This window comes from Rhea pennata, chromosome 26 (assembly GCF_028389875.1).
Source record: "Rhea pennata isolate bPtePen1 chromosome 26, bPtePen1.pri, whole genome shotgun sequence".
Classification (NCBI taxonomy): Eukaryota; Metazoa; Chordata; class Aves; order Rheiformes; family Rheidae; genus Rhea; species Rhea pennata.
In genome coordinates, this window is record NC_084688.1 from 5,449,335 (window position 1) to 5,474,527 (window position 25,193).

Genomic DNA, 25,193 nt, shown 5'->3' on the forward strand with positions numbered 1-25,193 from the left:
GGCCCGAAGCCAACCCGCTCCGTCTCCAGCACCTTTCCAACGCCGTTGCCTTTCGCCGCAGGCGCCGAACTCGGGCTTTGCGGGACGAGCTGCACAGCCAAGGGCGAAGCGACGTTTCAGACGCCTGGCGCGGGGGTTGTCTTTGGTTTGTCCCCTGCCAGGCTCCAGCCGAGGCCGCGCAGAGCTCGCTGCCCCACGGGGCTGGTGCTGCCCCACGGGGCTGGCGCTGCCCCACGGCTGTGTGCTCGGGGCGCCGGGGTCTCCGTCCCAGGGGCACCGGCTCCAGCGTCCGGCCAGCGCTCGGTGCCCTTGGCCTCGGGCCTCAGCCCTTCCCGCCAGCCCCGCTGGGACCCCCCGGGCCGCCGTCACGAGGGCGCCTGCGGGGTCCCGGGACGAGCCGGGACCGGGGGGTTCCCACGGCGGCACCGCCCCGCTCCACCCCCGGGGCGGGGCGGGGCCGGGCGCGGGGGCGGGGCTGTATCGGAGGTGGGGGTGTGGCCTTGGCGGGGGCGGGGTTGCCGGGGACGGGGGCGGGGCTGGTGTCGCAGAGGGCGGGGGCGTGTCCTCAGACTGGGGGCGTGTCCTCATCGGGCGGGGGCGTGCCCTTAGGCGGCGGGGGTGGAGCTGCAGTGGGCGGAGGCGTGTCCTCAGGCTGGGGGCGTGTCCTCAGCGGGCGGGGGCGGGTCCGCACCGCCCCTTCCCCGCCGGTGCCGCGGGCGCACGTGGCGGCGCGGGGCGGGGCGGTCCCGTGGAGCGGCGGGCGCGCGCACTGCGCCGCCGGGAGCGCGCGCGGCGGCGGGGCGGGGCGAGGCGCGGCGCTGAGCGGCGGCGGCGGCGGAGCGGGCAGCGAGCGCGGGGCCGCGCCGGGGCCGGGGCCGGGGCCGGGGCCAGGGCCGGGGCCGGGGCCGGGGCCGGGGCCGGGGCGGGCGGGCGCGGGCGGCGGGGCCCGCCGGTCGGCCGGCGCCATGGGCACGGTGCTGTCGCTGTCGCCGAGCTACCGGAAGGCCCCGCTGTTCGAGGAGGGGGCGGCCACGGTGGGGCACTACACGGCGGTGCAGAACAGCAAGAACGCCAAGGAGAAGGGCCTGAAGCGGCACTCGCTCATCTCGGTGCTGCCCTGGAAGCGCATCGCCGCCGTCTCCGCCAAGAAGAAGAGCTCCAAGAAGGTGCAGCCCAACGGCGGCTACCAGAGCAACGTGACCCACCTCAACAACGAGAACCTGAAGAAGTCGCTCTCCTGCGCCAACCTCGCCACCTTCGCGCCGCCGCCGCCCGCCGCCGCCGCCGCCGCCACCGCGCTCGCCTCGGCGCAGAAGGCGCCGCCGGCCGCGCCCGCCGCCGCCGCCACCCCGCGCCGCGTCGTGGTGCAGGCGTCCACGAGCGAGCTGCTGCGCTGCCTCGGCGAGTTCCTGTGCCGCCGCTGCTACCGCCTCAAGCACCTCTCGCCCACCGACCCCGTGCTCTGGCTGCGCTCCGTGGACCGCTCGCTGCTGCTGCAGGGCTGGCAGGACCAGGGCTTCATCACGCCGGCCAACGTGGTCTTCCTCTACATGCTGTGCCGGGACGTCATCTCGGCCGAGGTGGCCTCGGACCACGAACTGCAGGCCGTGCTGCTCACCTGCCTGTACCTCTCCTACTCCTACATGGGCAACGAGATCTCCTACCCGCTCAAGCCCTTCCTGGTGGAGAGCTGTAAGGAGGCCTTCTGGGACCGCTGCCTCTCCATCATCAACCTCATGAGCCCCAAGATGCTGCAGGTCAACGCCGACCCGCACTACTTCACGCAGGTGTTCGCCGACCTCAAGAAGGAGAGCGGCGCCGAGGAGAAGAGCCGCCTGCTCATCGGCCTCGACCGGTGAGCGGGGCCCGGCGCCGCCGCCGCCGCCGCCCCCGGGGACGCTCTGGCGGCCGAGCCCCCTCCGCTTCGTGTGTGTCCCCGTCCCCATCCCCGCGCTTCGCTCCCCCCTTCCCCAAAACAGCCCCCTCACACCCCCCCCCCCGGCCTCCTCCTGCCCCCCCACCCGCCGCCGTCGGGGCGCGGACGCGCGGCTGCCGGCGCAGGGACAAGCGGGGGGGGGGGCGGCGATTTTTTTTTTTAAATCGGCTTGAAGGTCACGAGCGACCCCCCCCCACCCCCACCCGGGGCTTTATCAGCCGTGGGTGAAGCCAGATGTGCGAGGAGCTCCCGGCTAGACGGGCGTTATTAGGGCGTTAATGCAGACAAAGAGCTGGTACGGGGGAAAAAATATATATATATATATGTATATGTACACACACACACATATATATATGTATGTGTGTGTGATTTTATATATATATATATATATATATGTATATGTATAGATATATGTATGTGACCGCCCCCCCGGGAGCTGCCGAGCGCAGGGAGCGGCTGCCGGAGTGTCCCCCCCCCCCCCCCCCAATCTGAGCCATTGCCCGACGGCGCCGCCGCCGCCGCTTCCCCGCTTATACCCCGTTAATTTATTTATTTTTATTTTATTTTTTCTCTTCGGGAGAGAGAGAGACTCGACTTGCCCGAGTGGGTCGGGGAGAAGGGGGGGGGGGCTGGGGAGGGGGGTTAAGGGACTGTAACTGCTACTGTATCATTTCCATCGCTGTGAAATGTGTTGTCCCCCATCGTGCACTGATCGTGTGTCGTGTTCAAACCAACAAACCCAGGAGAGAGGAAAAAAAAAAAAAAAGGAGCTGCCTGAACGCGCAAACAAGGGAAGGAACCTACATGCTGCTATGTGAATACTTCTAGGAGGACGGCGGAAACAAAAAAAAAAAAAAAAAAGAGGAAAAAAAACAAATAAACCACAAATACTAACCTACGGGAGGAGGGGGAAAGAAAAAAAAAACAAAACAAACCCAACCCGTCTTTATTCTTTCGTTGTTGCTTTTACAGTGGTATTGCGCATGCAAAAAAAGAGAAAAAAAAAAAAACACAAAAAAGGAGCATTTTGTGTCTTCGGAAAAAAGAGGAAAAAATCACACAAAAAAAAAGAAGAAAAAAAAAACCTTACAAGAGATGGCTGTAAAAATGACACCCATGCACAAAGACCCGACACCACCCCGATACTGCAGTCTTGAGTTGGTATTTCCTTACCAGGCCTGGACACTGATAAGTTTTTTTTTTTGGGGTCTTTTTTTTTTTTTTCCTTCGTGTGCACAGTTCTTTTAGTTTAGTTCTGGTCCATCAGTTGTTCAACTTGCAAAATGAGAGGGAGAAATAACGTGCCATTTTTTTTTAATTTTTATTTTTTCACTTGAAGCTCTTCATTGCTGTACATTGGAACCTGCTAATTATACATGTGTATGTACGGTTTTTCTTTTTTTATTATTATTTCTTTTTTTTTTTTTTTAGTGCAATCTCTTCCGTAGCTCTTTGTTGACCAAATTGGTGGGTATTGTTACTGATTAATTTATATTTGTCTCATTTTTGTATGTATGTGTATAGTGCGTTTGTAAGTATGTGTGGTTTATAACCTGACAGACTGTGTCATGGGGCTCAGTGTGCCTGTAATTTAATCCCCTCCCCTTATTTTTATTTATTTTTGTACTGTGCCGATTAAATAAAAATGCACTGACCATCCATTACACGGAAGCCGGTTGCAGCGGAGTCGTTTCTGCAAGCGCTGCCGCCACCACGGCGGAAAACTGGGTTTGCCGGGCCGGCGGCGGCTGCGGTGGGTTCGCGGCACCCGGCGCGGTGCAACCCCGGGGCCAGCGCGCGGAGGGAGGCAGCACGGCACTCTTTTATTTCTTATGGGGTTTTATGTAAACAACAACCCAGGTCCATTATAGTAGTGTTTTTTTTTTTCCCCTGGTCTTTTATCCATTAAAATATGAAGTAATTTATTAAAAAAAAAAAAAAAGTTCATTGCATTATCGCCCCAGGCTTAAAATTGAAGTACAATTTAAAAATTGTTAATTTATGGGGGGGGAGGATAGGAATATATATATATATATATATATATATATATATATATATATATATATTTATTTATATATATATATATATATATTTGTGTGTGTGTGTGTGTGTGTGTGTGTATGTGTGTCGATAAGACCAGGAGCAGCTAATGCAGTTTATAAAGCCACGTTTCATCCCGGCCAATGGTGCCGCCTTTAGCGTTCGAAAGGGCCTCGACGGCGGCGCGGTTTTCCGGGAGCTGGAGGCGGCGCCGGGCTTTTCCCGGGAGCGGCTCGGAGGCCTCGTCCTGGCGAAGGAGCCGGGCTGGTCGGTGAAGCGCCTCGCCGAGCCCTAAAACAGAACCCCAAACGCTGCCCCCGGTTGCCAGCGGCGAGCCGGGAGGATCCCGGGATGCGTCCAACCTCCGGACACCGGGCTGGAGATCCTGACCTGACCAGCAGAGCCAGAACATGTGTGTGTGTGTGTGTGTGTGTGCGTGCGCGCACGCGCGTGTGTACATACATATATACATATATATATATATACACACACACACACACACACACATACACACACGATTTTTATATATATATATATATATATAAAAAATATATACACACACTTTTTATATATATATGTGTGTGTGTGTGTGTAATATTATATATACACACACACACATATACCTTTTTTATATATATAGATATACACACACAAAAACACATGTATATGTGTACACATATATGTGTGTCTATATATGCATATATACACATACACGCTATACACACACACACACACACAAATTTTATCCATATATATATATATATATATATATATATATATAAATAAAAATAGGCACAAGTCTATATATATATGTATATATATCTATATCTATATATATATATATATATATATATTTAGTGTATATATAAAACCCCCATGTCCCCCCGCCTCCTCCGCGCCTGTACCGCAGAAGCAGCCCCGCTAGCCCAGCCATTGGCTATTAGCCCTGGCATTAAATAAAAGCTCGTTAGCGAGAGCTGGCACGGAGGCACCAGCTCCTTTTGTCCTTTACAAAAAAAATATGATATCCTCACTACACTGGGAGCAGCGTTGCTGGGGCAAGCGGGGGTGGTTGTTGTTGTTGGTGGTGGTTGGTGGTGGTGCTGGTGCCGGTGGTTGACGGTGGTGGCGGCTGTTGGTGGTGGTGGATGGTGCTTGGCGGTGGCAATGGTGGTGGTGGTGGCTGTGGTGGTTGGTGGCAGTTGTGGTGGCTGGTGGGTGGTGGTTGGTGGCGGTTGGTGGTGATGGTTGTTGATGGTGGTGGCGGCAGTGATGGTGGTGGTAGTGGTTGGTGATGGTGGTTGTTTTGTTGGTGGTGGTGGTGGTCGTAGTGGTTGGTGGGTGGTGCTGGTGGTGGTGGTTGGTGGTGATGGTTGTTTTGTTGCTGGTGGTGGTAGCAGTGATGGTGGCGGTGGTGGTGGTTGATGGCGGTGGTGCTGGTGGTGGCGGTGGTGCCGCCGTCACCTTTGCCTCCAGGACAGACTTGCCCGGAGCCAGTGCCTATGTAGCGCAGGGCCCCAGGCTGCCGGGCACCACGGCGGGGGCGGGGGGGAAGGGGGAAAACAATAAAACAATAATAATAATAAAAAAAAATCAACCCCCCCCCCCGGACCGCTCTCCTTGGGGCTGCGGGAACCTCGCCCCGCGCCGACGGGGACGGGGGGACGCCGTGGTCCCGCGCGGCACCCAGCCCCTGCACCCCCCCCGGGGATTCGGGCCGGCGCCAGGCCCTGCGGCGCCGGGGATCAGTACCTACGGCCGCCGTGATGATGATGATGGTGATAGTGATGATGATGGTGATGATGATTAGTATTATTATTATTATCTCTTTTTTTTGGGGGGGGGGGGGGCTAATTCATCTTCCTGATACTCCGGCCGGTTTTGCAGGGTGGCCACAGGCCCCGGTGGCCTTAGTTGCGCGCGGTAGTTACAAAAATAAAATGAAACTAAACAAAAAAAGCCATCGCTTGATTTTGGGGGGGGGCTCGGCCAATTCAGAGCGTTGGGGGGGAGGGTTGTGGTGTGTGTTTTTTTTTTTTTTTCTTTTTTTTTTTTTTGCCGGCTCCCTCGACCCGTGCGCCGCCGAAACCCTTCTCGGTCACCGAGGCGGCGGCGGCATCAGCGGCTGCTAGTTGCCCGGCACGCAGAGGACGAATCCGGAGCGGTGCTTGGTGAAATCGGGCTGCGCTTGGTTGAGCTTCGTTTCCACGGAGACGGTGCATTTGCGCCCGTGCAGGCTGCACTGCACCGGGTTGGTGACGGTGACTTGCAGGGAGCGTTTCTCGCTGCCGGAGGGGGAGATATATATATATATAAAAATAAAAAGGGGAAAAAGCGTTAGGAGAAGCAGCGGAGCCGGGCGGGATCATTCCCCGCTGCCGGGGAGCCCGTTTGCCACGGGCCCCTCGCTTGCTGTGGCGTCATGCATGCAAAAAAATTAATAAACAAATAAAATAAATACCCTCCCCCCTCTGATCTGGAATAACCATAGACTTCCCGAAATTATTAAAAAAAAAAAGAAAAAAAAGGGGGGGGGGGAGAAAAAGGAAAAAGAACAGGGAAAGCCGCGCCAGGCCGGCCGCGGGCGCGGAGGAGGGAACGGACCCGCCGGCGAACCCTCCCTCTCCTGCCGCGGGCGCCCGGTGCTTGCGGCGCTTGCTCGGCTTCCGGCGTTTCTAGAGTCACATCCCACGGTTTAAGGACTCGGCGGCATCGACTCGCCCACCTTTTACCCAACGCCCAAACACACCAGGGCAGACGGGCGCGAGGAAAAAAAAAAAAGAAAAAAAGAGCTGCTGTCTCGGTCGGAGGGGTCTCGGCCGGGCAGCACCACCTGAAGCCCTCGCATCATCCCAGCTATTTAATACTTATTTACTGGTGCCTCAGCGCGTCGAGGCTACAACCCTACTGAGCTGGCTATTTTTACCGTGTCTTAGCAGAACGGGCCATCTACAGGAGAGCCTCGCTGAGACGCCCGCCGCCGGGCGCTTGGGCGGCAGGGTCAGCACCAAGCGCCTTCAGCAGGGATGAGCGCTAATTACCTTCCTTCTCCTCTCCCACATCCCTCGTCAAATTATACGTAAGGAGATGGACAGGTTTCGTAGCTGCTAATAGTCAAACTCTGTTGACCCTTGAGCACGGCACTAAGCCAGCCCCAACGACGCAAAAGGAATCTCATTAATCTGCATCTTGGCCACAAGCAGGACCCAAGGCTGCAAAGCAGGAGGTCCTTAATCTATTTTGAGCTCCTCTAGGCTGAGTGACCTTAAGCAAGAAGCTAAATCTCTCTAGGTCTTGGCTCCTGCTGGTTCTCCAGGAGGATCCACTCGGGTACATGGTGACTTGACATGAACAGTGCTCTGGGATGCTGAGCTCTGGAGAAGACTCCTCTTCAAGAAGCTCTTAACTTCACTCCCTGTAGCAGTTTCCATTAAACAGGGCTCCACTCTCCCTCCATGTTCTCCAGATCCCATCACTCTTGATCATATTGATTTTTTTTCCATGTGAGAACAGGCTTCAGCCTCAAAACCTTTTGCCTGGGCAGCAGGACAGCTCTTGAACAGCATCCAAAGAACAACCCCCCTTGCCCAGATAGGGATTTCAACCATCTTGGTCTTCCCTGTGAGACAACACAACCTTGAGCGCAGCCACCAGTTCCACCAGCAGCTCAGTCTGCCGGGACCTTGAGTCTCTTGAATGCTGCTCCTGGGGTAGGTCAATCAATCACCAGTAAGGAAGAAGTTGGAAGAAACGTCAGCTTGGTTTCCAGTCCATCGATCACATCAGCATCACACCTGTCGGCGCAGTGGCAAAAGGGGGAGATGACAGATGCTGGCTGCCCTGGAGTAAGATGGTTTATTTTTGGACTGAAAGGCAGAAAACAGCTGTCTGCAGTAGCCAATAAACCAAAGTAAAACACCTTCCAAAACTCACTGATACAACTAGATTTTACCAGATGACAGCACAACTGGGGAGATCCTTCCCAAGTTCCTGCAGAATTTCGATCCCAAAGAGATGGGAAGAGTCTGAAATGGGGATGGCCCAGCCGTAACCCTCGAAGTCCAACAACGTATTTCATGGACATGGGCAACACACAGTGCAACTATCCCTTCGGGCGGTCACTGGTGCTTTGCAGGTCAAACTCAGCAAGACGTCGATGGCAGCAAAGGCAGAGCGAAATCTCCCTTCCAGGGCGTGCTTTGGCTAAAGGACTGAATGAGTTTCCACCGCATGTTCCTCTCCCACCCCGGCGCTCTGCTGTTCCACCTCTCTGCCTCAATGAGACGATTCACTCAAGAAGAGGTTGTAAAGGTGGAAGACTATTTGCCCTACTAAATTTCAAGCTGGGAAACGCGCAGCTCTACTCATTTTGTCTCAGCCCTGCCTGTTCACCATCCTTGCTTTAATTCCTTAAATACTGGCAACCATTTAACTGCTTAAGGAACATTTCTGAATTTGCTAATTACTTAAGAACGATCTTGCGGCCTTCCGGATAATTCAAAGGAACAACAGAGAAGCTTCTAGCTATGACCAGATTGATCCTTACCATACGCTGCGTATGAAACCTTGCTCCAAACTTCAGCCTCTAGTTTCCATCAGACACTTCCTAGACTCTCCGGTCACCTCCCTTGCACAGGGATACACGTTTAGGAGACCGTCGTCACGACGTCAGCGCTAACGCAGCCGTATGGACCACGCACAGCCCTGCTCTGCCTCCGACATCATCCTTCTTCGAGCTTTTTTTTTTTAAGGCAGATTTGGCTATTCACCAAGTCCAGACCTAACCTGAACGCCGAAGTTCGGAGCACGTCCCCGACCGGTGGCACCCGGGCACCAGGACGGGAGGACCCGGCGGTGCGTTACGCTTTCCGTGAGGCTCTGCGAGCCCGCGGAAGCAGCTAGCCAAACCGCGGAGCGGGAAGGAGGCTCTCCGGCGAGGAGCAGCGCCGACGTCTCAAGGTGGGTTAAAATGCTTTTTGGCAGGCGAGGGGCAACCTCGCCGCTGCGGGACCTGCAGGGATGCCGGAGGCGGCAGAAATAATAAACGTTTCCGAATTCCCGCCGGTGCCGTTTTTGGAGAAGAGAAGCGGAATATTTAACACCGCGACCCTTTTTTCTTTTTGCTCTGGAAAACCAGCAAAGTTTTATGCTTTATTTTGAAGCCAGTCCTGCACCCAGATCGCCTGCGTTTGGGCAGAGCCCACCCTAACCGGGAGGAAGCGGCTTTTCCACCAGCGCTTTTGAGAAGCGGCACGACAAAGCCGCGAACGGCCGCGCCGTGCAAAGCCGCCGAGCGCTCTCCCGGCGCGCTTTTGCACTTCTTTAGGAGCCGGGGGTGCTCGCGCGGCCCGTCCTAGCCGGGCGGCGAGCTGGGAAATCGCCGCTTGCTCGAGCAAAGCGCAGCAGGGTCGCACCCGCGCCGGGACGCGGCCGCACCGTTACGTCCGTCCTCCTTAATCCGCAGCTCGGGGTAAGAGGCCGATTCCAAGAGAGACTTAATCAGCTTAAAAGCAGGTTCGTAGGCACCAGAGGCCGGCCAGGGAGCATCCCTGCGTCACCTGCTGGCATCGCGTCCCCCAAAAGCTCCTGTTTTACACCGGGAAAGCCCAGACCCACCTTTCCGAACCCGTATTTGCGCCGAAGACGGGGATCGCAAGCAAAACGCGCGGCGCGTCCTAATGTTTCCTTCCCTCTGCCCCGGCGGCACCGGCTCGGAATAAAAACCAAACCCGCTTCCCACTCGGTATCATCATCGCGCCAAAATTCGGAAGAGGGGGCAAAAAAGGGGCCTCGTGCATCCGCCCGCCGGACCGGAGCCCCGAGCGTAAGCGCTGTCCCTAACGTGACCGAGCTGGGCGCTCGGAGCGGGGCGATCGCCTTTCTGGAGCGAAGCTCGGCTACAAAATACGCCCTGAGCTCATTAGGGCGCTTAGGCTATGAATAGAAATTGTTCCCCCCCCCCCTGCCCCCCGCACGAACGCGCCGGCTACAGCTGCAAACACGACGCCGTGGGATCAACGGAACAGCCTGCAAATTAAAAAAAGAAAAGAAAAAAAAAGGAAAAAGTAGGGCGTTAAATATTTTATTTTCTGAAACAGCAAAATGAAAAAAAAATTCAAGAAACCCCAGCACGGGGAAACGCGGAGGAAATAAAATGTTCTCAGCGTGAAACGGAAAAGGCAGCTCGCAGCACGGGCTGGCCGGGCCGGTCCCCGCCGCGTGGCGTCTGCTCCTGCCCGCGGCGCTGCGGAGGGTTGTCGCTCTAACGGCCCGGGGAGGAGAGACGGCCGCGTTACGAGGCGCTACGGGGGAAAGCGGGAAGACGGGGCGAGCCGGGCGCGACGTGCTCGGTGCTTGCTCGTAGGACGCGGCAAGGAAGCGGGGCTGCAGCAGCAAAGCCGCCCAGGTGCTTTTCAGCTTTTGCAGTCAGTAGGTTCCAGAGGTAACGTGAAAGAAAAGCGTCGTTTTGGGCTGCCTGCGGCCGTGTCCCTCTGCACGGGATGGGAACCGGTTTTGGGGCACAACTACGAAACGAGTCGGGTGGGAAATCATCTCCAAGGCGGCAGAGCCTCCCCCTGCCCTCCCCGCCGGCACGCGGCGGACGCGTTTCGCGGCTCGGTTTAAATTCCGCTTGTTTTTCACAGAAACGGAGGAATCTGTTTTCCGAAGCCGATGTCACGCGTGTTACAGCCCGGCTACGCATGCCAACGTCTTTTGCCGCTCGCCTTCATCTTCCGCTTAAATTGTTAATCCAGTTCTTGAAATCAGCAGCGCAGGCGTAAAAACGGCGGCTTCTCCCCAATTCTCCAATTAGTCATGTTTGGTTTTTGTTTTTTTTTTTCCTTCCCCAGCTATTCTGAGCACTGGCGAAGCTTTGGAGAAGCGGTTCCCATCCGGCTTCCCGCTCCGGTGGGCTCAAAATGCGGCCGCGAGACGCTCGAACGTTACGGACCTTACAAAAGCAGCGTGCCAAAAATACAACCCCGAAGCCCCCGGCTACGGCCGGGGCAGAAGCGGATGATGCAGCCGTTTATCACTCGAATTTGCAAGGAGGGGAGCAACAATTTTCTAGTAGTAAATAGCAGTGAGAGGAGGGGACGAATGCTAGGCGCGCGCGTTATTTTGCACTGTCGCATCTCAGCCGTCGCCCCGGCGTTTCCCGTCAATACGGACGCAACCCGCCGGCGCTCTGAGGCTCCGTTTTCCCCGCTGGCACCCATGGGGTCATAATGTAAAAACAAAAAAAAAAAAAAAAGGGAGAGGAAAAAGAGATGAGGAGGAAAAGGAGACGGGGGAAAGGGAACGGGTGGGCTCGGATGTCCTGGGAAAATGCGCCACCGGGTTCCCGTGGCTCAGCCCTGGCGCAATTCCTGCAGCGCCCCGGGAGCAGCGGGCGCCGCCGCTCTTAGCGCGCCGGCTCGCGGTGACTGCGGCGATCTGGGTTTCTGCTGGAGATCATCTGAAGACTTCCACCTCCTTTAAAATTTTGCAAAAATAAAATTAAAAAAATAAAAAAAAAACGGAAGGGACCCGGGCGCCGCTGCCCGCTTCCTCCGTTTGGCGTCGGCCGCGGGTATAACCCTGCTCCGTCGGCGCGAGGCTGCTCGCCTCCTCGCTTCCCGCGTGCTGCAACAGCTGCGCTTAATCCTAGCTACTTCCAGAGCTGCTCTGAAAACCCAGATTTTTCTCCCTTGCTTCTCTCATTTAATAGGGAGAAAAAAAAAAAAAGAGAGAGAGAAATTAGCTACAGCTTCAGGGCACAGGAAAAAAAAAAAAAAAAAAGGTGCCGTTGTGCCGCACGCTACTGCGCGAAGCAACGGCCCTGTGCCCCCTCCCTGCGCCGAGCGAGATTTTTATCGCCAAGCGGCCGACGAGCGGCGGCGGCTCCGCGGGCAGGGAGCAGCCCGTCCCCGAAGCGTCCGAGTCGCTCTTCATTTAAGGACGGGCTTCAATTTTAAGCTGCTGGCGCCGAGTTTCGCTGAGGACGCGGCAGCAGGGTCTACGCAGGCGGGACGGGGTTTTCTCCCCAAACCAAACTAGCTTAAAACGAGTACCAGACCCTGCCGAGCGATGCGGCACTAAAGAGAGGGTGATGGGCAGGCCGGGGCCGGGCGAGCAACAAATCTGCGTGACTCAAGGCACAGCCGTCTCGATTGCTCCACCGTGTCCGGGTTTGAGCGTTTTAAGCAATCGCTACTTCCCTCCTCGTATTTCCTGGAGGCAACGGCGCGCTCAGAGGAGCCCGAAAGGACCAAGCAAGTCTCTACCAGCAAGGCTTCGAAAGCGGGGCCAAACGCAAGCAAGGCTCGGAAGACGGGAGCAAAGCTAGGAGAAAAGGAGAAACAACCCAGTAAGAGCTTGGGGTTTGGGCAACGAGGAGAACACAGCTCACAGGAGTGCCCCGGCACATGTATCTGCGCTGCCTTTTTGGCTGCCAGTGTCCCCACGTGCCACCAGCCACATCCTAGAGGCTGTCACTATCCAAGGATGATGCTCAAGCAGGTCCACCACCGCTTGTAGCGCACCGGTGGCCAACACACCTTGCCTGCATTAAGCTTCCCCAGAAATGACAGTTTTTGAAGTCCTGAGAAACTTTGGCTTTTGTTTCTCAATCCAGAACAGCTAAAAGGTGGGAACGGCTGCTCGGTGACCCAGGAGACCACAAAAAAGAGAAGAAAAGAGCAGTAAGTGCAGCAGATGATAACTCTAAAGTGGACAAAAAAGGAGGAAGTAGGGGATTTCAGAAACGTCAGGAAGGAAGAGAGAAAGAGACCTGGCCTAATTTGGATGGTGTGGTTTCACGAACAGCCTAAGCTGCGTCTTTCATAACACAGGGCAAGTCGCTTCTGTGGACGTCTACTGCCTTGAAAAATAAGTTGCATAAGGTTGTCCAGGCAGAAAAGCCCAGCTGGAACCGGTACCTAGATCATGTTGGAGCACCCCAGTGAAACATTTTGTTGTCCAACCAAGTTTCAGGCATGATAAAAGTCATTACTGTTAGAGTAGAAAGCATCAGCGTGAATCAGATTTTAAGCAGTGACATTTGGGGAGAACCAGGAATGAGGTGGATTTTGCAAGAAAGCTTTTTCCCCTCAATCATGAAGCTTAAGAGTTACAAAACAAAATCCTTCCAGTGATGCGTGGCGCCAAAGAGGTATTTTAAAAGAGGGATATGATTTTGGACTCCTAATGTCCTCTCCAAGGACTAACCGCAGTCAGATTTGCCCAAAGCAATGTGACCAGTTCATCTGCCAGGAGTTTGGTATCAGCCACCAGCTCCATGGAAAGAAGACCAAGCCAAAAAACACAACCCTATGCCTGAACGATTAAAGGCAACCAACTTTTCTACCTTTCAAGTCAAATGATTCCTGAGACTACCACGCTTTTTCCCACGTTTCCTTAATATTAGGGACTCCTGATGCCTTATGAGATGCCGAGAAGGCTTCTAAGAACCAGAACTTGGGGACAGCAGGAGAACGATCTGCGTGTGACAGCAAAATGACGGGAAGGATCTTCAGCGGACCTCGTGCATGGAGAAAGGTGGGCGACCAATTCAGCTTCACTATTTCAGGAGCGTTTGCTGAGACGTTCCAAAGCGATCCCAGGATTTCTGCTAAGTAAAGGGATTTGCAGCGCGAGCCCCAGATTAAAAACGGTGGCGCTTCGGCTCTGCTTTGTTCCCTCCTCTTTATTCACTGGTACATCAGCACAATTCGCAAGATAGAAGAAATTAAAAAAAAAAGAAAAAAAGCAGTGAAGAGAGAAAACTATGTCTCAGCTATGTCTCATTTAAATAACTGACCTATTTCTGCTTTTGCTTTGCCTAACTTACTCAATAAGAAGCCTGGATTTACAGAAATAGCTGAAATAACAGTGTTGAAGCGCGTGCAAATATTCTTCCTGTGGCCACGCCAGCTCGAAAAAACAGGTGCATCAACAAAAAGGTTTTTTCGCTTACACAAATGAAAACTTTTGGAGAGGAAATGCCAGTACTCGACTGCCTCTGAAACGGCTGATCCCCCCGCTCGGCTCAGCGGTTACGTTCTCATTGCAACCCGTTTCAGGGTATTTATGCGACGCTACGGAAGGGCAACACATATGCGTGCAGGTAGGTATTTATCATCCATCACCCGACCTGGAAACGCTGCAAAATCCCATCGATCGAAATTCAAGTTCTGGTTCGGCAGGAGAGGCGATTCCTTTCCGAAAATTCCACCTTCCGTCCATTTTAGCAGCATCGCCACCCTGTTAGATGGTTTTTTTTAAGCGATGCCAGGAGCATATCCCAGTTTACGGAAAGGTGCAATGCAGGGAAGGTGCAAAGGATGATGCAGAACGAAGCGTCGCTCAAATAAAACCGGGTCTGTTCGAGCCCGGGCTTCGGATGCGAGCTGTAGAGCCTGGACACGTTATCAGGCACTGCAGATCGCTTTTAATTACTGTCTGGCAAAAACATCGGTCCCTCTTCCTACGTCCCCTTGCAGCGCAGGGTATGGTTTTGAGTTAAACGCTGTCTTCTCTCGACGACGCTCGGCTTCAGGCTCCCCGTCTAAGGGGGACGCTAACCACTTCGGGGGGGTTCCCGAGGACGGATGAATACCTAAAAATCGCAGGCTACATCTAACGCTACCTGGAGGTGCCAAACAGCGGCACAGCTGCAGCTACCATATCCATCACTTTGCAGGCAGAATTATCAATATTTTATGCTTCTGTATTTCAGAGTCCAGACCAGGAGAAATCAGCAGATTTATACGCGGCCCTGACAAATTTGCTACATCAACCAAATGCCTGCAAAGCTAAAACCATTAACAAACCAAATGTCTAAGGATCAGGCATTCAGCATTAATTTATTTTGCTGCAGTCATTCCAGCTGAGCAAAATATCTTCCCCCACCCCAGTCTGTAATCAGCTTCCATCCTCCTCTGGGCTTACCGGAGTTAAATCTTTTTGCGCTGCTCTCTGCGATAAATGAAAAAAAATGGAGCTGCAAACGCGGGGGGGGGGGGGGGGGAATGAATTGCGAAGCAAATGCTTCCACTAGCGACAGATTAACTCTCTGTTCCAAAGCTGTCACATCATTTCAAGAGGCTTCCTGTACGATCGCTAAAGAGCCATCGCAGGGGCAAGATAAGATGCCACCAGTGCGGAATAATCCCCGGGGAAAGGCTCGGTCCCCCGCCGTTTTGAAGGCACGGCAGCGAGCGCAGCTGCGCAAGTGGCAAAGATGGCAAACAAACCTCCCCCTCTGCAGACCTCGCTTGCAAGCGGCCTGTCTTACGCTCGCCGGAACCGGTTCAAATACTGATCCGCGCACGGATCGCACGCACGTGCGCGGAGTAGTTGTCACTCCGATTCCAAAGCTGCACTCGAGGCGCTTGCTTTTTGCAGCCTTTTTATTTTTTTTATTTTTTTTTTTGCATGCTAGAGCAGTAGCTGCTCGGGGTTTTCAATAAACAAGACAAAAGCGACTCCCCCCCCCCCTTTTTTTTTTTTTTGCGGAACAGATCTGTCCCGAACCTCATGATCCCCTCTCCCGGCACGCGATCGAGTGAACTGGTCTCCTTCCCCCTTCGCCGCCGCAGCGCTCTCCCCCCCTTCAAATAACCACGCTGTTCACGTGCTTCCCCGGGAGCACCCCGGACGCTAGACACTAATATTTGCTACGACTAGCTTTTCTGACCGCATTAAAAACAGGCGGCTGCGTTGCTATCTGCGCTTTCAGAAGGAAAAGCCGAAGGGTAAGCGATGGGCTGCAGCTTGACCGTGAACCTAGTGACGGCTTCAGAAGGGTTTCTCCTCAAATTCTGCTTCATCTTCTCTATGCAAAGGTCCAGAGCAAGAAGGAAAAACCCCACCGTGGTTTCGGACGTGCCTCGTGACCAACCTAAACCATCAACGGCGCAGCGAGAAAAACCAGCGGCGCCTCTCGAAGGCACTTCTGGGTCGCTGGCCGCAGGTTCTTCTTCCAGCTCCGGAGGTTGAACGTGCCCACGGCTCCCGTCTGCCCTAGGAAGCGACAAGCTCCGCGGTCGGGTTTGGTGTCCTCGCACCTGTGCTCTCAGGCTGCCTCGTTTTCCAACATCGGTGCGCGGATAAAAGGGATCACGGAGGAATTTAGGCCGCAAAGGACCTCTGAAGCTTGGCGTGTCCAACCGTCCGGTCAGAGCTTTAAAATTAGGACTTTAGGACCAGGTAAGGTTTTCCTAGCGGCTTCCAGGACTGTGACTCCGTGCAGCCTGCAAGCTCCGCAAACGGAGGAGTCCCGGAAAAACCTCCGGCTACGCGGGCTGGAGCCCCAGCTGCCTTCGACGGGGAAGCGCTTGCCGCATCTCCAGCCTGGGAGAACGCAAAGAGTTGCTGGGTTTCCGTCTCCCGAGCCAGGCCCGGCTCCTTCCTCCCCTCCTCTCCTCCTCCTCCTCATCCGCCTGATCCCGGGGAGATGGAAAAACAAAGCCGAGGATGAGCTGGCTGCCGCTGCTGCCTGGCGGCACGAGGACGGGGACAAAAGGAGAGGAGGCTGCCGGGCTATTTCGGGCTTCCTCCTCCTCCTCCTCCGCTCCCGGGAGGAGGAAGGATTTTGCCTCTCCAGGATCGATGAGCTCTGTAGGAAGGTTTTAAAGGCAGCTTGCGCAAAAGGGAGCACTAAAACCCATACGAAACCGGAGCCTAGCCAAAACCCGCCGACCCGACCGTTCTCCAAAATCCGGAATAGCGCAGCCCATTTGCCACCGAGATTTATCGCTCTTTTTCCACCTCTCTACCAGAGCAAAAATAAAAATGCTGGGTGTTTTTTTTTAATTACATAGGTATGCAGAAATGCTCCTTTGACAATACGCTTACACCATGATTCCTTAGCCGCACAGTGTCTGAAACGGCTTCAAATTAAAAGAATTTTGAAGTGCTGCGATAAAGTTCGGTTTCTGGGTAAACTATCCGATCTAGGAAAAGTGCTGGCAGCTCGCAGAGCACTAACGAGGCGAACGAAGAAGCGCTGGTGCTTTGCAAGTCACGTTTACAGAGCAAATTCAGGCGCATCCCGCAGAAACGCTACCGTCTCCCTTTATTTTCTATTTATTTGTTTGTTTATTTTTAAGTCTTTCTATTTTTAGGTTGGGGAGTACTGGGGGAAAACCCTCAAAATAACCAGCTTACGTACTTTCAAAGTTAATTCTAATCAGGTGGCATTGACTAGAGATGGAAAAAGGACCAAAAGCTTAGAAACGTTATGAGACACAACCAAGGTCGCACGCGGCTCCCGAAAAGCTGCTCTGGCGACTCAGATGAGACAACGATCTTTGCTCTTCTCCTGAAAAGCAGTTCGGCTCCTGCACGGCGACTGCCAGCTAGGAAGGCGGCGAGCGCAGCTGGGCCCGGCACAACGGGACTTTCTTGCTGTCTTTAGCCTCCACGCCGAGGTTTTTGCCCGGTTTGGGAGCAAGCAGAAGCAGATGTCTTCTCCTAGGTCCCATGGTAGCTTCTGAAACCGGGGCAACGAACTGCATACAGCGAAAATCACTCCTGGGCTAAAACGAAAGCGAGCTTTAGTGAGACGTGCTGCCTTGCCAAGGTTATCACAGCAGTTTATCAGGGCAGATAGCAAGTAAACAGCAAAAAAGTGGCAAATACACGTCTCGCCGGAGGTCTCACAGCAGGGGCCTCCTGGGACAACAACCAACGTGGACAACCGTCCTCGCGAAAATGTCACGGGTTTCTCCTTTGCCACCGTCTCTCAACACACCAGGAGACAGATCTTGGCTGAAGGACCTGTTAAAACCCGTCTGAATTTGCAACCCAAGCCAGTGTCATGGAGGGTTGGAAGGTGGAAGCGTTGCAGGGTTGGAAGACGCTGGAAGACCGAGAAGTGAAGCAATGATGTCCCATTTCAGACGTGACCAGGGCTGCTCCTGCGCTTCTTGAAGACTCGCTGGCCAAGCCTCTATCGTGTTCACGGAAAAAGCTGTGACAAACATTATGTGCACAGATGGAAATGTTTCTGTAGGAAAAAAAACGTGTGTTTTGAAAGGAAAAAAAAAATCCTGAAAAGCAGCTCTCCCCGAAAGAAGGTGTCATACTGCACCCTGAACCTCCGTGTTAACGAAGAGCAAAGCTATCAGGCAGGGAAAGCTTGCGATATCTGCCCGCTTTAACCTCTCCGTTAACCCCCACCTGTTTCTTGTCTCAGCACGGGACTTCGATTTCCATCCACAGGACTTCCCTAGGTCCTCACCCTCAAATTAAAGAGCCATTTAATTACCTGCTGTGCCACATTTCTACTATTCGTATCACAACCAGCCCACCTCAAACCACACTTCTATAACCCGATAGGTTTGACTTTATCAAGCGGATGTTTTGCTGCATTTAGATCATCCTGGTGGCTCTTCCATAAAAACGTTTCCATCGCATCATTTTCTGTATGAAGCTATGGACAGCAGAACCGAGCACCAAAATGTTGGGTAAGGAATGCCTCAGCGTGAGTAAATATTCTGCATTTAAAGTCCTTCCTCTCCTAAATAAACCAAAGAACTTTTCCTTGATCTTGTTGTCAGGAACTAGACTCGTTTCTGCATTCTTACGTTCAGGGAGAAAAAGAAACACTTGTGAGGCCGGACGGCGCTTCGACAGCGACCAGATCTAAAGGACGTGCCAACGTTTCTCCTCGAACGAGCTTATCGGGGACTTCCCAGACGGGGCACCTTCACGCAATCCTCTCCCCAAACGTATTGGCCTGGATACGCCGTTTGACATCTGCCGGTTCTGCTGCTCGCAGCACTGCTTTGGTTTATCCTGGTGCGAAGCGAAGTGTTTCTAGGAGATGGGGTGCAAGTTCTGTTTAACATCCTCCTGCGACGCCGGAAAGCGCTTTTGGATCATCTCCGCAGAGTCCCCGAGAGACCCCCCTCTCCCAAGCTCTAATTCGAGCAGATTTAGAGTTTCCAAGGAATGAGGCAGCAGCTGTTACGCTGCTTTTTTAAGGCATTTTCTGCACTTTCGGAGGAGCAAAAGCTTCACAACAGGATGTTCACCGAGGCCAACTAAGCCGAAATGTCTTCGCTCGAAAGACGGCAAGTTTTCGTTTCCTTAGTCGTGACCTCAGCGCCGGCGCTCGCTCCATCACCTGCCCCGTGGTTCCTCCACGCCCACAGTGGGGCCGATGCACGAGCAGTTCAGGATGGGCGACGCGTGTCGGGATGAAAGAGGCCAGGGGAAGGATCCCCAGCAGCTTTTGACGCCTCCAAAAAAACATAGATGGATATTAAAATGGTGAAAACTTGGTTCTGAAGGAGCCCGGAGTCCACCACCGCATTGCTGCGTGAGCTTTTAGGTAAACACGACGTGCGGCCTGGGGTCAAAAGACAAAAATACGCAATAAGTTTCAGCCTTTCCCGACCCGCCGGCTGAAACGAGCCCCGAGCACCGCGCGAAGTGCTCGGGGAGGAGGAGGAGGAGGAGGAGGATGGAAACGCTTCCGCTGGGAAGCCGACGACGCTCGGCCGTTTGGCCCAGCCGCAACCGGACGTTCAGCCGGCCGCGTCCAACCCCGCGAGGTATCGCTAAGCGAACGCCTTAATATCCAACGTAATCTGCTTTGCGGTCCTAATCTGTCCTCTAATCGGAACAGCCCCTGGCAGGTAACCAAGCAGATTTTGGCCATCATTAGTAACAAGTGGCGCGCGGTTCATCCAGCTCGAAAATAGCGGTATAGGAAGGGACGGCGCGTGGTTTTCCTTCACTCAGAGGTAGATCATGCAACCAAAGCAACGACGGGGTGGTTGGGCGGACGGGACAAAAAAAGAAATGCAACATCAGACTGCCTAAAAAAGCATTTTTGATTTACATCAAAAGCAGCAACTTCCCCTCGGTAACAGTCGAACGCAGACGGGAACACCGAGCTCACACTTATTTCCTCTCCCCAATCTTCGAGGAAGCCGTAACGCGAGTGAATGCTCTGCGTTTCCAAAATTATGGCAACAAAAATATTTGCAGAAATATTACAAAGAATTAGACGCCCCGGAAGCAATGGCATGGGAAGCAAACTGTTCCACCTTCAGTTCAAAAATGCAAGCAAAGGAGGAGAAATATCATTATTGAAACCTACTTTTCCAGCATTTTCTGCTGTGATAACTTGTTGGAGGACTGCGAGTGCCATTGGTACCTACATTAAGGCCGAGAAGAAGGGACACGCTCACAATTTACCAATTTAGCACGTGCAGGAAGTAAAATTTTTGAATGAAATTTTTTAGTCAAGTCTGAAGTGGGAGGGGGGAAAAAAAGAGCCAGTTAAAACAGACTTGGAAGTATTTATCTTGTCAAAGCTTAAATCACTGTTTTAATAATAGCCTTGTTTGCCAAGAGTTTAATAGCTTCAGCAAGGTACCGAAAGCCTACAAGAGGAGGTATGCTCTTGCACGAGCCTTACGAAATCCAACCTACCTTCTAATAATAACCTGTTTCAGGCTCTCATTTTCTAAATTGTACGTGCACTTTGGAGAGAGAGGCTTTCTTGAACCTGCCGCGTAATGAAAAATCCCAATAAATCTCACCAAACCAGCCAAACAGAGCTAAATTTCAATTTTACCTTTAAATGCCAGGTAAATGCTCCAGTGCAGGTACTGTTCTATGACTGCTGCACAGCGACGGTGGAGGAGTTTGCTTAATTTGGACAAGACAGGGGTACTGTCCCCACGTGCTAAAATATTTAGGCGAGAAACGCCCTATAAAAATTTGACCCTTCTATATGCACAAATGCATTCGTCCAGCTCTGGTCTGTAAGGGAGAGGGAAATATTACAGGAGGGGAAAAAGGAGAGAAGCGTTATGGTGATTTTAAAGGAGACTTTAACGGCGCGCCAAGGCTGGGGAGGGAAAATCATCGTCCCGGCTGCCCAGATTTATGGCCTCGTCTCCAGCTCGGCGACGCAGTTTGAAAAAGTGAGAGGGTTTTTTTTTTTTTTTTTTTTTTTTCTTTTTTTTTTTGCTTTGAAAATGCAGCGGAAGGCGAGCAAATTCATCCGCGGCGGTTTTCCCAGCTGAGGCTTTTTGGTGGCGTTCAGTCCCGCCGGGTGCAGCCCCAGGACCCTCCATCAGGTTGGGTGGGAGAGGGTTCATCTTCGGCGCAGGCGGCTGAAATAAGAGCTAGAAATAAGAGCTAAAAATAAGAGCAACCGCCCTCCCTGGAGCCCGCGGCAAGGCGGGCAGGTTACCCACGCAGCCCTCCTCCTCCCCGAGCCGCATCGACCTCCCGGGCGGAAAAGGGGCCAGCGCCGCCCCATCGCTCCCTGCCTCCGAGCGAGCGGGCGCGCAGGGAGAGCCCCTCTCCGCCGGGCCCCGCCGCGCAGCCATTTTCACCACCGCTTTTTTTTCTTTTTTCCTTTTTTTCTTTTTTTTTTTCCTTCCCCCTCTCCGGAGCGGGTAATGAACTCATTAAATCACAGCAAGCTACTGAGCCGCGGTCGCCATGGGAACCGGCGCCCGCGCAGGGATGCTCGCCGCCGCTGGACCGCGCGCCGGCCCCGTGATTCCCAGCCCTCCCCCCCCCCACCCTGGGCGTACGAAGGAAGGAAAGCGATTTTCGGCGGCCGCGCGCACATCTGTATTTTCAGCCGATGCTCTCTCAACTCCCTGCCCCCTCCGTCACCCTTTTTTCCCAGCCCTTCGCTGCTGGCTCCTTTCCAGCCGTTTCCTAGAAAGGCGGAAACAAAAGATCCCCTTTGGCCGGGTATGGAGGATACTCACCCAAAGTATTGGCTTCCCCCCACCCACCCCCCGGCCCCGGCACGGCGCGGGCGCATCCTGCTCCTGGCGCGGAGCTCCGAAGGCATCCGTCAGCCCCTCCGCAGGGGAACGTTTCCGAGCTTCAGCCAGCAGGCGCCGAAGCGCCGCGTGCCCCGAGTCAGACCGACTGAAATATCGATTAACGATGCGGAGACAAAAATAAATAAATAAATAAATAAATAAATGAAGATCGAGCCCGAATTCGTGCTGCAGGGCGACATGTAGCGCTGCCGGCGCAGCGCGCGGGCGCGACGGATAAGCATCACAGCGCGGGAAAGGCGGCGGGGGCAGGCAGAGCGCGCGGGGGACCGTGCTAGCCCCTCGCCGAGCATCCTCGCGGCCCCGGCGCTGCCTCCGCGCCGAGCTACGGCTACGAGAAGACGGATGCCGGGAGCGGATCCCGCGCGCGAGCTCTGACAACCGGGCGCGAAGAGGCTGCGCCGTTAGGAAATGCAAGCTGTGCTTGGTATTCTGCTGCTTTGCAGCTAAAAATCCCTATCAGTTAAGATTAGGAACAGCGTTCAACTGAACGCCAGCATCTTGTTGCCTAGATCACAGGAGTTTAGGTCGGTATCATCTCCGGGCTTGCGATCGGGTAAGTTAGCGCTGCCATATGAGGAGGAAGCGAAGCATTTGCATAAGCTAAAGATTTTATACTTTTAACACGAAACTGCAGTACGCCCCCACTGCCACCTTCCTCAGCAAGGAAACATCCTCTCTGCTGTATCACGGCTATTTGTGCTCTAAATCACCACGCCTGAGTCATGGGAGAACAGAACAGCCTTTCTCTGCAAATATATTTTCCCAGCACATGCAGTTACAGAATGTGCTCTACTCCCCAAAGCTCCTTGCATAATTTTCTCTCTCTCTTTTTTTTTTAAGCATCATTAAAAATAAGGCAGGAGTTGCAATTAAAGACGCCCTCAGTCGTAATTCTTCCTTGCAGCGCCGCAGTCAGCGCCTTGACCTCTAATTCCCGCCGCTCTCCCGAGCTAAACGGACGCGGCGCGGCAGAGCCGAAGGCAGGATGCGGACGCCGTCCGCCGCACGCTCGTGAACCCAATTCCTTTGGATGCGAGGAGGAGACGCGATAACGCGGCGGTGGCCGCAAACCTCCTCCGAGGGACAGGACAAGGGACAAGGGCGCCGGGCAAATTGGAGAGCGCCGCAGGCGGTGATGCCAGCATCGTTCTCCCTAAAGGGGAGGCAGTGGCTGGACAAAGCCTTTTGCAGGGGAAAAAAAAAAAAAAAAGCTCTGATTTCCCTTTCTGAAATGTTTAGGGATATTCCAGCTGAGCAGGTACCTGGAAAAGCAGCGATGAGGAGGGCAGAGGCGCAGAAGAAGCGCCGAAATGCAGCCCACCCGCCCTCCTCCCGCAGTGCCTGGCCGATGCCCGGCACGGAGACGGGGTGAACGCGTCCTCCTGGGCAAAGCTACGGCGGCAGGTCCTTCGCCACGCGGCGAAACCCTTCTCAACCCGTTTGGACGCAACGGAGCTTCCATTTTAATGAAACCTGCTGGGATAAACCGGTGCAGCGGTTTCTATAAGGCGAAATAGAAAATTTCCCGGGAATAGCCGTCACACAGAGGTGCGAAGGCACACGAACAGTGCCCGACACAGCGTTGATAAAATCCTTTTTGTGCGGACGCAGCTGCGCTGGCACGGCGTTTTCTGGCTCGGGGCGGGAGCGGATCGCAACGTCCAAACCCGTCGTCCTCCTAGACAAAGGCCCCAAAGCATCGCGAGCTGGACGCCGGCCCCATCGCCGGGGCACGCGAACCCTCGGCTCCGCAAAGCTTCGGCCGCTCGCCCGTCCCGACGTTTCCACCCGCTTCCCCTGGGTCCTTCGTACTCCCAAAGCCTGGATGCCGACGCTCCGGCGGCAGGTGGGATCGCGCGCTCTGAGAACCGGAGCGAAACGGGCTGCACGCGGCGGAACAGTCGAAGGAGAGAGAAAATGAGGTAAGCAACCCCAAAACCTAACGGACGGGGATTCGGTTTGACCCGCTGCAATTCGCCACGAGGTTCGTCCCGCAAAGAGCGAGGGCACGCGCCGGCAGCTCCGATCAGACTGCCTAAGGACCAGAGGGCAGCAGGACTTCGCAGCCGAGATCTGCGCCCAGGGCCGCTTCCGAGGGGAGCCGGCGTTTTCACGGGAAAGTAAAGTACTTTCCCCTGGCGCCTTACGGCTCACGAAAGCGCTCTTGGTAAGAATCGCAAGGGTGCTGTGGACTTTCTCCTTCCCAAATTCCCTTCCCCAGGCTCGACAGCAAGAGAGAACCCCCCAAAAAAATGTTCCTACAGGTCCAGTGAAAAAATCAACAGTCGGAGATACCCAAACAGATACTTCACTGAAGGAAAAGCAAGTTAAACTCGGCCTTTCCATGATCTTGTTGGCTGGTTGCTGTCAAACAAGCGCATCTATTCCTCCAGACTGGCCATGGCATGAACCGGCTCCTGTTTTGGAGGTGTCATGGACAGAGAGAAGTGGAATCAGCTGTTACATCAACAGTGGTAACATCTGAGAAGCAAAGGACCCAATCCATACTTGGTTTTATTAGTCCCACTGCTGATGGAACAGCCATGGGAGTGATGCAGGTTGCTGTTAAAAAGCAGAAGTAGAAAACCGAACGCGACGTTCATCGGTAACACGCCTTTTCCAGGTTCATGTCTTAATCCCTTTCCTCCCTCCTACTCATGAGCCATCCCTGCTCCAGGAAGGACGGTGCTTTTTTTTTTTCTCTCTCCAGGTTGATGAGTTCTGCCACCACGGGCTGCAAAGCCACGCTTGGCGGTGAAGACACCAGCCAGAAGCTGCTTCCATCCCCGAGGATCCGCCAATACTTGCTTGAGGTTCCTCCTTCCAACATCGGCTTTACGCTGACTTATACAGGAAGAAAAACACTGGTTGAACTTTAGCGCTCCAAGGGAACAGGCGAAGGACTGCTAAGCAGGTCCTCTCAAGAACTTCCTTCTGCTTAGCAGTAAAGTTTGCATCGGGCTAAATTTGGGTGAATTCAAGTAGTCCTAAGGGAAGTTGGCCCCTCGGGGAGAGCTCTCCCGTGAACAGAGCGTCCCTTAGGAGCCAGGTTGATAGGCACACAGCTCTTACCTAACTCTTTTGCTAAGTCTTTCCCAAAAAAGTAAAAATAAAACCCCGAAAACCAAACCACAACCATCACCCAGCAAACTAGGTCAGCGCTGGCCACCCTGCCACGTCACACACTATATTTAGCTGTAACCAGCAGCACAGAGCAAAGCAAATACCTTGCTATTAACTACAGAGGACGTCTCATCGTTGCTGACACAGGACTCACGAACCAACCACCCTAGATGAAGGATCTAAAATCCCAGAGAGCTTATAAACAGCGAGCAATCGGAATTACCATCTTCTGTGTTGAGATATTTTGCTTTTCTCAACATAAATAGGAGCCAAACGTCTTT

General features: G+C 53.9%; 2 protein-coding genes across 2 annotated transcripts in view; one reads left to right on the top strand and one right to left on the bottom strand.

The window, feature by feature from the left end:
* Window positions 1-929: 929 nt before the first annotated feature.
* On the top strand, window positions 930-2,531 carry CDK5R1 (cyclin dependent kinase 5 regulatory subunit 1). Its single transcript, XM_062595764.1, has one exon. The coding sequence runs from the start codon at window positions 966-968 to the stop codon at window positions 1,857-1,859; it is 894 nt and encodes a 297-aa protein (XP_062451748.1). The 5' UTR covers window positions 930-965; the 3' UTR covers window positions 1,860-2,531.
* Window positions 2,532-2,865: 334 nt separating this feature from the next.
* Window positions 2,866-25,193, bottom strand: part of MYO1D (myosin ID) — a 136,451-nt gene continuing 114,123 nt past the window's right edge. Inside the window, exon 22 of the mRNA XM_062595903.1 lies at window positions 2,866-6,261. Coding sequence (XP_062451887.1) covers window positions 6,105-6,261 — 157 coding nt within the window. The 3' untranslated portion in view covers window positions 2,866-6,104. The remainder of the gene's footprint in view (window positions 6,262-25,193) is intronic.